At 39.6% G+C, this 11,283-nt stretch overlaps 1 protein-coding gene across 1 annotated transcript; it reads right to left on the bottom strand.

Moving 5' to 3' along the window:
* Window positions 1–2,388: 2,388 nt before the first annotated feature.
* Window positions 2,389–11,092, bottom strand: LOC140229255 (deformed epidermal autoregulatory factor 1 homolog). The gene is made up of 7 exons (XM_072309533.1): window positions 10,642–11,092; window positions 8,643–8,848; window positions 8,246–8,351; window positions 6,628–6,815; window positions 4,300–4,431; window positions 3,219–3,377; window positions 2,389–2,600 (listed from the first exon to the last, which is right to left on the bottom strand). Exons 1-7 carry the CDS (start codon window positions 11,090–11,092, stop codon window positions 2,424–2,426), a joined length of 1,419 nt encoding a protein of 472 aa, XP_072165634.1. The 3' UTR covers window positions 2,389–2,423.
* Between the last annotated feature and the right edge of the window lie 191 nt (window positions 11,093–11,283).

The following is an 11,283-nucleotide window of genomic DNA, read 5'->3' as shown; positions in this document are numbered from 1 at the left end:
TCGAGTTTTGACCCATGAACATACAGATTCCAAGAAAGGTTTAAGATTAGAAAACCAGCAGCAACATTTCGAAGAAAAACAAACAAAACAACAAAAATATTGCATTAATCCCACATCATATAATACGGCACAACGAATATTCAATAAAGTAATGTCATGAAAATGGTCCTACTTCTAACAAGTTGCTCTTGCTGAGGAAAATAGTAGTCAAACTTGCCTATTATCCAAAGTCAAATCTACTTGGACTGAAGAAAAAGCTTCGGCTTAGAGAAAATTTGACTTATGAGGGATTAAAATTAATAGAAAATAAAGAGAAGAGGACTTGAAAAGACCTTCAACTCAAGCAATCATTCAACTTATGTGAGGTTGGATGCAAGGTTGACTGTATCATTTTTAAGAATGAGGTACATGTATGAATGCAAAAGATTGCAAACACTGGCCAACAGAATGTCTTCAATACATCTAGTTAGATAAAAACTGGCCAAATCATGAATTAATTACATCTTTGAACCATATGCATGGATCACCAAAAAGAATGTGCTACGGTAGAACATATAGACAGATCACATCATCACATTAAGAAAATCAAAGACAACACAATAACATCCATATGTGTTACCTTCATCCAAGATCATTGTACTAACTCCACCAGGCTAATAATTCATGCAGAAATGACCTGCCCTAGATCTGGCCTCATTCATAGAACATGACTTTACCTGCTAAAGATCATGTCATATGCCACAACAAGCAGAGATGATTCAACAATTGCATCAAATCTAATTCATGCAAACAAAGCATATACACTCTGTATTATGTGCATGGTATTTGCCAAGCATTTACATATTCATTCAATTCAATTAAATTCAATCTATTTCCATTTTTTTTTCTTCAACAGAACACAACATAATACAAGAAAATTACAAATGATTTTGAGTACAGAATGGTTGACTGTATGATGAAAATTAGAGGTAATCAGAAAATTGAAAGCATGCACACAGTTTCTGAACCAAACTTATTATCCATGTTCTGTGAGAGAACAAAAAAATTGAGGGTACACTAAAAAGCAGTGCTTGTACACTTTGGACAACTTGTATCACCAAGCAACTTCAAATTATCTTCTTTTTTTACCACATTCATAAAAGACACAGGAAATTTATCACTGATTCTGAAATTATTTGTACAGACCAACAGCAAAGACAAACAATTACAAAATTTTCTAATACAATTCAACAAAATATATGCACACAAACATGTCCTTTCCAGATTGGGTGAGCCATCTGTAGGTGTATGTCAAATTGCTTGAATAAATGAAAATAACATATTTATGGCCCCAGGGCTACAAGAAAAAAAAAAATGTATCATCTTTTTGAAAGCCCATTGATCTTCACTCCATTTGTTCACAATCTTTTATACTTTGGAAGGGTAGACAATGGGTAGTGAGGGTGCTAAACTTAAAAACCACTTGATAGATCTTGTTCTCTTATGCAGTATTTTGCAAGATCTACGGCAGTGACAAACAGACAGATAGGCAGAAACAAACAAACAGACAGACAAACAAATTAAACAACATTTCAGAACATAAACAGTGCTGATATTATGCAGCAAAAGGGCCGAGCCACAGGTGGTTGTGGATTCCAGATGACTTTTGTGTGTCAAACAAACTGTATTTAGCAAATGAGTTTTAGAAAAATGACATTACCTGATCCAGCAATGTACCTGGATGTACTACTACAAGCCTGAAATTAAATCAATGCAATTAATGTGTGCAATTAAATGTAGTAATGAGTATGAACCTCCTAAAGAAAGAAAAGAAAAAAAGTTCAACTTGTATTGCAGGATAATCTTCATAAAAAGAACTTGAAATAAATGCTATCAAGAAGTTATCAGGATTGCTAGCGGATTTACATACTGGCAATTAAACAACTGATGCACCATTGTTCCTTAATTGGAAAACATTTTACTTGAAGTACAAGTAGCATGCCTCTCTATCTGTAATCAAGTCAGAGGCTCTTCAAGCATACAGCTAAAGGCAAGATTTTGAGGATTTTTTGAGGATTTGAGGATATTTGAGGATTTCTGAGGATTTTTATTTGAAATATTATAATGTTATTTGAAATATTATGATGTTTTATGTGTTCAGAGGAATATATGTTTGATGTAGAATAATAAATATCCCAGTGGGGGAAAAAAAAAAGATTTTGAGGAGGGTGTTTTCTTTGTCGCTGGTACATCGTTAGAGGATCATGTCATATCAGGTCAACAACAGAACACCCATTTTTACTGAATCTTTGTACCACATATCAGCTGAGCTATGTTTACCATGTACTTGAATTCACTGTTAAAAAAAACAAAGGTGTCTCTGTAGAAACAAAGAAAGGGTAGGGAAATGGGAGGGGGGAGGGGAAGAAAGGAGACAGGTGGGTCTAGCTGTCATGCTCAGCTTCCGTCACTGCCTGTATGACCTGGGGTAGGGCCTGGGAATGTCCACAGCTGTGCTGGTGGTTGGACCAGTCCTTGCGCTGGCAGAAGCCGCTGCAGTAGCTGACGCGGTGACAGCCGGTACACTCACTGGTGGCCTCCCGTCCACAGTTTGCACAGGACTGCAATGCAAAGTACAAATACAATATGTGCCTACTGTTCAACGTGTTGCCAATTTGGTGGTAAGAAAATAAACAAAACAGGAAATGATCCACTCACTTTCCCCTGGGGTGGACTACACATGAGGTACTACATGTACAAGGTGATCTAAAAATTACCCAGCATCTTGCATGGTTTAAGTGATGATTTATATTTTGTGCATTTTAATCAGTGTTTTTACAGCACAGTCACCTTGCCTGCCATTCCCTTTTATCCGTCGAGGACGAGTCCCAAGTATACTCGGGCGGGGGTCTATGAGAAATGCGTGTTGTAGCAAAATTAGTCCGTCCTCAATGGGTTAAACCTTCTCCACTAATTTTCTCAAATTTCTGTATATGTGTCTGTTCAGTCTGAGTGGATTGAATTTGCACACATTTGACTGTATATTATGCTATCTCTTATGGAAGGGAAGATGTCATGCATAGAGCGTCTCCTGATATTCGAGACTTAAATGACATTTTCTCTCAGTAGGAGAGATGAAAAGACGAAATGCAAACCATGTGTCTTGATCCTCATCTAACCTTCACTAATATTCAAGAAAATTCACTAAAAGTGTCACAATACAATAAATATCACCCTACCTTAATCAGTTGAGATGACTTGGCCTCAGCTACAGCGTCGATCTTCTCAGCACGAGCCTGGGCCAGTGCTTGGGCCACTGCATTATCTCTTTCTGCCTTGGCCTCCATGAGAGCTCTGGACAGTTGCATCTGGGCATCCATCTTGTAGTCGGCAAGAGCCTGTTGGGAGGTACACAAGTTTAAGCATGTCTCTATCAACATCTGGATAGACACTGGATATTGGTGTTGCTATATGTGCTGAATAAATCATCAAGAGTTTGAGCTGTTTTTCTGAGAGTAATCTGATTGGGTTTTACAAAAAGCACAAGATGTCTGTTATTAAGTTATCTAGTGTGTATGCTGAGGAGCGGGAAATATGTGACAGTCTAAGTGGAGAGAAACAATAAAAAAGTGGATTCGGTTGATTAATACAGTGTCTTGTGACAAGGTAAACTGCATTGGGGATCATTCTGTCCAGAACTTTGTACTTTGCTGTAATCAGCAGGACCATTCAGCTTTGCTTTGGAGTGACGATCAATACTTTAATAATTTTTGGTGTATTTGTGTGATGCTATTGTCACCTTTGCTTACGAATCCAGCATTGTCTTGTTTGCCTAACTAGACACATCCAACTGTATTCCAATACTGAGCTTTTTAAAGCTACAACATAGTTCTCACATGGGCTCAAAATTCATCTTCCATCATTTGGAATTTGCTTGCAATATGTTGGCAAGCTCTACCAGGAAACATGTCTGGCTGATGCAGTTTGCCAGGATAATGAGTTGTTATGGAGTATTTTGAGATGATGATGATCCACAGCATTTGTATAGCACCATAAATCTGTTATAGAAACATTCAAAGGCGAATAAATTGATAGCGCCCAGCTGTATTCATCAGATGTGCGCATGTATGAACCATGGCGTCAAACAGCACAGGTCGCCCAAAACATAGATTGCCCCTGCAGCTCGGAGACAGTTGAGATAGTAGTGTAGAGGGTCAGTTGGAAAAAAAGATGAGATCTCTCCCGACTGTCCCTGCAGTGTGGGACCTACAAATGTAGTTTGAATGCCGGTGACACAAGAGTTAAAACTGGAGAGCTCACCTGCTTCTTCTCAGAATCAAACTGGATTTTGGCCTGGGAGAGGGCTGCGTCCTTACTGTTCTGAGCCTGCCGCTTGGCCTGGTCAATCATTTGCTTCAGCTGCTGGGCTTGCTGTATTAACTGATTTGCCATCTGTGTTACAGAATCATAGGAGAGAGAGAAAAAAGAAACACAAATATGAAGAGATTATGTTGCAATCACAAACACGGGAAAAGTATCTTCTATCCACTCATACAGATATATATTTCGATATATGTGTGTATGTGTGTGTGACAGAAACATGGGACAACTACAATACAGGGATAATAAACTCAAACATTTCTTGCAGACAACAAGCAGTTAAACAATGATTAAAAACAAGACATGCTGAGAAAAAGTAGCGGTGAATTAAACGTCATCTCTAAACTGAATTTCAGGTTACCTTAAATATTTGCAGTTGATTCTACCATAAATGTTTTGTGACAGTGTGTGATTTTGATGAAACTTTGGTCATTCTATTTGATTATAAAGCCTATCTATCAATAATAAAGTCATGATCTGTTAACTGTAAACATAACTGTTTTTATGCTATTAAATTTTCATGCTGAGCAGGTCAATAAAATATACATTACTGGAGTTCTTCAATTTGCACTGCGCAACTGCTCACTTGTATGTTTTCAACCAATTCACAAAAAAAGACACACTTTGATTTGACATTTTCATCCATGATAATCAGCACACACCCATGCTTAAGTGATTACAAAGACATACAAATACACACATACTTTTAGTATTTATCAGCTGACGATGGGCAGGATCCAACTCTTGCAACATGTGCATAGAAAATAAGTGACCCGCTGCAACAAAAGGATCCTTAAGTCGCTGGCGGCTGAGCCGAGAAAATCGAGTTTGAAGTCACATCATCAAAATTGGTCATAATCGGATTTCTGTTTTTGGCATAATTCTGTACTCTAATGTTTTGTCTATCATCTGCTGAAATTTCGAAGCTAAATGATCAAAGGAAAGGCAAGAAATTAGCGTTTTTCTGGGCCATGATTTTCCGACTTTCAACGTAACAGAAACGTGTCCAAAGATTTGCATTTAGCGCCGCAGCTAGACTCCGCCCCTAGCAACGAGGGAGTGATCTTATTGGTCAGTGCGTGGCACCCTGATTACTGATTGGTCGTGCGTAGACTGCTGGCGCTAAGCTAGCCTTTAAACAAGGCGACTCGCTCTGCGTGCCCCCGTATAGCGCGTTTACCCCACAAACCTGTTGGCCGGCGAGTGGAGCGAGCCGCCTTTATCCACTCGTTCAGGGATGTGTACTTTTGTCGTTGTTGTTGCTTTATATTCTTTGACAAATTTGCGTACAAATTTGACGCAGAAAATACACACGGCACCAAGGCAAGCCTCGTTAATATTAAGTAACTATTCTTATTCTACATAGTTACTTAATATTAACGAGGCTTGCCTTGGTGCCGTGTGTATTTTCTGTGTCAAATTTGTACGCAAATTTGTCAAAGAATATAAAGCAACAACAACGACAAAAGTACACATCCCTGAACGAGTGGATAAAGGCGGCTCGCTCCACTCACCGGCCAACAGGTTTGTGGGGTAAACGCGCTATACGGGGGCACGTAGAGCGAGTCGCCTTGTTTAAAGGCTAGCGCTAAGCTTGAATGAACATCGTTGAGGTTGCTAGGAGCATACCTTCTATTGTCAAGGGGTGAAATCTGTCTTGCATCCCCTTGATCATGATAGTGTCGGTAGGATAACTTTGAAGGCGTTTTTCTCGAAATTCTGATATCCTCAACCACTTGGCATGCGCTAATAAACTCATCGATATCTCTGCAACTGAGTACTTTTATGACTTGTGCTATATATGAAATCAAAGTAGAAAAGTAAGGGAATGATGTCATGCAATTTTCAGAAAATTGTCCTCCCCCGACTTTCGGATCTTTTTGTTGTAGCGGGTCACCTATTTTTGCAGGTTTCAGAATTCATTCTAGCTAGTATTAGAAAGTAGCACAAAATCTCTGAAAATTACTGCATATGACGTATATTTAGTGAGTCTTATTTATCAGGATCGAGACTTCTCGTGCAATTACGCGAGAGCATGTAAGGTTATATTGTGATCGTGGAGTACAGTAATGAATGGAGTAATGTAAGCATGCACATCACATTCATGTCAGGATTGGAGTTAATACTTTTGCACGAAGTTAAAATCGGGATTAGACTTCTGAAATTCACGAAAATAAAGACTATGTAAAATATATCTATGGTGCATACAGTAATGCACTGCAAATATTTCTGTGTTTGGAGTATGCTGTGTGCTTTCAGTCACTGTACCTCTTCCAAGTGCCACCAGTGCTGCTGCTCAAGGTCAGCTTTGGGGGTGCTAGGAGTTATGGGCATGGCCTGGGTCAGGGTCGGGGTCAGAGCTTGAGGTATGGGTGCTAGTGCCATCTGGTCACCAATGGTCAGCCCATTCTGACTCTCTAGACTCATGGACCGTCCTTCTTCTGCTAGACTGGCCACTGGATACCAAGAGAGATAAGCATGGGAATAGATTTGTGGTAGATGTTTTCACAGTGCATATCACCACAGTTATGTCTCCTGCATTCCACAGCACATACAGCAGTGTAAATTGAAAGATTCTGACACCATATCTGGTGACCTGGTTTGTTATACCACCATTAAAAAAAAAAAAAAAAAAAAAAAAAAATATATATATATATATATATATATATATATATATACAGGGCTCGACACTAACGGTGGCCCGGTGGCCCGGGGCCACCAAAAATGAAAGTCGGGCCACCAAATTTCAAAAAAGGGCAAATTTGGTGGCCCGCCTCGGGCCACCACAATTTTTTGAAAAGTATGTCAATAAATTCGTAACTTTTTGCGCCGGAAATTAGCAGTTAAATTTGTTTAAAGGATGGATGAAAAGGACTGAATGAGTGCCTGAGAGTGAGTGTTGCAAGTTTAATTTATGAGTAGATATGTCCAACTTTAGATTCTTACTATCATAAAACTTAAATATTTGACTCATTAAAAAAAAAAACAGGACTTTTAATGTTTTTTATTGTTTTTTTTTTCCGGGACACCAAATTTTTCTCTCGGGCCACCAAAAATTTGAAATTTAGGATTTTGGTGGCCCCATCAGGCCACCAAACAAAAAAGTTAGTGTCGAGCCATGATATATATATATAATACATTAATAGGTGAAAATACTATACATGAATTGGATAAATATGCGATTGTCTTTTTACCTCAAATAAATATTTGAGATAAACTTCTCTTCAAGGAGAAATCACCCAAAATATATGATGCAGCAAATATAAAAATATGATACAAAAGAAAATTGAAAGAGAATTCTACAATGCTCTACTTTTCATCTTTAAGCAAATTTTTCCCCTATTTGGTGCTGGCTTGAAATACTAGGTAATATCATTCCAACTGCCTCCTACAAGTAAAAAGTCAGTGCTCTTCCATTATGCTAGAAAAAAAAAAAGTTTAAACCAGGTTGAATTTTCTGAATTCCTTTACAGTGCTCCCTACCATGATATTACAAACTGTTGTAGCCTTCTCATCCAGCGATGATACAAACATGGATTTAATCAAAACATTCAAAACAAGAGATTCATTACTTTTATTCATACCAGGGCTCCAATTCATAGAAAGATGCTATGATAACAGCTCTTGCTGGAATGACAAGTGTCATGGCAACAATAAGAATCCAGATTCATGACTGGTTGCTGCTGTGGAAAATTGCTATACTAGCAAGAGTTGTTATCCTGACATCTTTATGAAATGGGGCCCAGATTGTCCAATTTTCCCCATATTTCACTGATGCCTTCTTCTAATATTATCACAGTTACTCAAACTACATATCCATTTTTTTTTTTTTTTTTTTAAGGGGGGGGGGGGGGTATCTGGATTCCTAAAAGCACCAAATAATTACCATCTTTCAGCTTCGGCATTTTCTTAAACGTAGGGGTGGATGGCAGACTTTCACGCTCATCTCTTCTTCTCCGCTTATACGGCACAAACAGGCGTACTGGACCAGACTGCAAGAAAGAGAGAAAGAAACATTAAGATAAAAAGATAAACGAAACACACATTCTATGGAAAAAGTATAGGATTATTGTATTATATTGCACTTTAGCAAGATAATATCATATGAATGTGCAAGACAAAGATTACACATACAAGAATGCACCAAATATGTAAATTTTGTGCTCACTGATCTGCAGCTCAAATCCAGTCATCCAGTTGTCAAAGCAGAACATCATTACTTCTCATTTCAAGTAAACCCCAAAATATCTCAACCAACAGTGCCATTGCCTGGAATAACTCACCACTCCTTCATCATCACAACAAGAGGCACATGTGCAAGAAGCAGCGTGGGGTTGCAAGATGCCTTCTTCTATTAAACAGTTCAGAGTCCTCCCGGCATAACGGATGCTCCTCTTCCAATCTTTACTGTTTCCCCTTCCACAAAGGGACTCGAACTCGGACGGAGTATACCACTGGTCATCGAACTTGACGCATTTCCCTTTTCCTCCTGTTTGAGTGAGCACAAAACACAAAGAAACAAAAATGGTACAGAATATTCATCACAGTTGCACAGTGCCATGCAGACAAGTTGGCAAAATGGACTTTGAGTCACAAGTGTGATTTGTGTTTGGGAAGCCTTAGCTTGGTAGGAGGTAGGATGATGTTTTGGATACTCTTTTCAGCAGAGCTACTATTGTCTACATTGTATAAAATCTGCATGACTGGCTGCCAGTACAGTAGCAGAGTAGGCTGTAAACCAACCCCTTTTTGGCTTTTATCTTTGCAGTTGTGAAGTTGCTTAGCTTATTTCATCTTCTTATTAACAACTCCTACAGTTCTAGAAATACATTGAACAAAGTTTTAATTAGAATTAATTTTCATTTCTCTGCCCCATCAGCATCTCTGTGACCACGACCTACCTCGCCCGCCTGACAATTGACCAGCCGCCGTGCGTTGACTCCTGTAAACACGTTAACATGGTCATGGATTTAACAATGTGTGAGTAGAACTAGTAGTAGGGTAACATCCCCAGTATTCGGTCACTTAAGCTTTTTTGCAATATTTTTCAAACTAAAATAATACATACATACATCATATCTACAGCAATGTATATGAAATATATCAAATTTCTTTAATCTCAACTTTCATTTCGTTAAATATCTCACAGAATTGCACAAAATCGCGAAATATTTCACCTTGAAAATTCCCCAGTATACGGTCATCGGCTCCAGTATTCGGTCACGCGATGTGCGCGTTCAAAGTCAATGCGTGTTCAAGGCAGCTGAAAAACGCGCGCGTGTGCTACCTTGTTGGCGCAAAATTGCATCGGGGAAGTTGCGGCGACCGTTGGTGACCGAATACTGGGGCCTCGGCACTTGCATTCAACCCTTGTACATTGGGACACTGTATCGGCACGTACGGACATTTTGTTTTTCTTTTGCGTTTTTGAGGATACCATTACACTCCAAGCTTGCGATAAGCAAAAAATCCCGCGAGAGAACGGCGTATTTCTCGATTTTTAGCGCTTTTTCGGCGACCCGTACTCTTAAAACTGGGCCTTATCCGCGCGCGCTTTTGGAAAGTAGCGCCGATTCTGCACTTTTGACGGTAAAATTTAGGATTTTGGATGGATTTTTGGAGGGGGCTAAGGGAGTTTCCTGTTGTGAATGAGTGTGCAAGTATGTGAATTAGTGTGATTTGCGTGTGTTGTGACAGTTGAACTTACTGGCTGGTGACTAGTGATAAGTGACCGAATACCGGTGCCTGACCGAATACTGGTGCCCTTACCCTAGTAGTACAGTGACGACAGGCCTGTTTTTTTGTTTTTTTTTATGCATCTAATTTAGATCTTTATTAGTACAAAAGGATAGGGTCTAGAAACTCTAACTGTTAGACCAGTTAGGGTGTCTATAGACTATAGTATGAGACCGATCTACTATTAATTAGAACACGAGTCTACTCGTACTAGATCCTCTAGACATGACAACAACTTACCGGTAGGTTTTGCAAGCTGATAAAGAGTCAATGGCAAATTTTAAATGAGAAAGTGGAATACAGGGGTGGATCCAGGAATTCCGTAATGGGGGGGGGGGCACCTTTAACAGTTACATTACAATCATGGGGTAACGTTAGGCCCTTAAAAGCGCCCCATTTTTTTTCTTTCTCAGGTCTAGATCTAGGGCCTATTTCTTTTTGTTTCACAAAAAAGAGGGGGCGTGCCCGATGTGCTTCCCCCTCCCTGAATCCGCCACTGAGAATATTATGCTTAATTTCTTGGTTCATGAACACACAAAAACCTACCGGAACCAAGTTTGGATTTGAACAATTCAGCAGAGGTGTTACGGCAGCGCACGGGAAGGACGTCCGAGTGCACCGTGTCATCCCACGTATAGTGCCGCTTCTCGCCCGATGGGGACGAGGGAGTGCAGGGGGTCGCCGGTGTTTTCAAACCATCCACAAGCGCGGCTTCCTGTTGCACAACAGCAATAATTCGTGATTTAAGTTGGCCCCCATCTTGCACCTGCACAGGGTGTCCATTTGCGGTGAAGATTCCCGTAGGTGTGACGCTAGCAGTAAAAACATGTTCTGTTACCGCAGAAGTGCTTATTTGACCAGACGAAACAGTAACTGTATCGTTCGTGAAGGCTGAATCATCGGCACCGGGACTCGGTAGTGCTTCGGAGATGTCGGTGATGCCGACAGTCACTTCGGTAACTTCAGTATTTTCCATTTCTTCTCCGCTATCTCCCATTTATGCTGTTTCTGACTTATCGGAAATTATTTAAGTTTTCTATTTCCTCGTACTGGAGGCAAAAAGACACACAATTATACACTGAAAATTTGAAATAAAAACGTCGTTCAATGTCGTCGGGAAATTTCGTATAACACTCGCAACATGGCCACCAAATTCGTAGTAACATCGTTTCTGCACATGCGTAACAT

Source organism: Diadema setosum, chromosome 5, assembly GCF_964275005.1.
Source record: "Diadema setosum chromosome 5, eeDiaSeto1, whole genome shotgun sequence".
In the NCBI taxonomy this organism is placed as follows: Eukaryota; Metazoa; Echinodermata; class Echinoidea; order Diadematoida; family Diadematidae; genus Diadema; species Diadema setosum.
The sequence above is the reverse complement of the archived record's forward strand: the minus strand, read 5'-3'. Positions and strand labels throughout refer to the sequence as shown.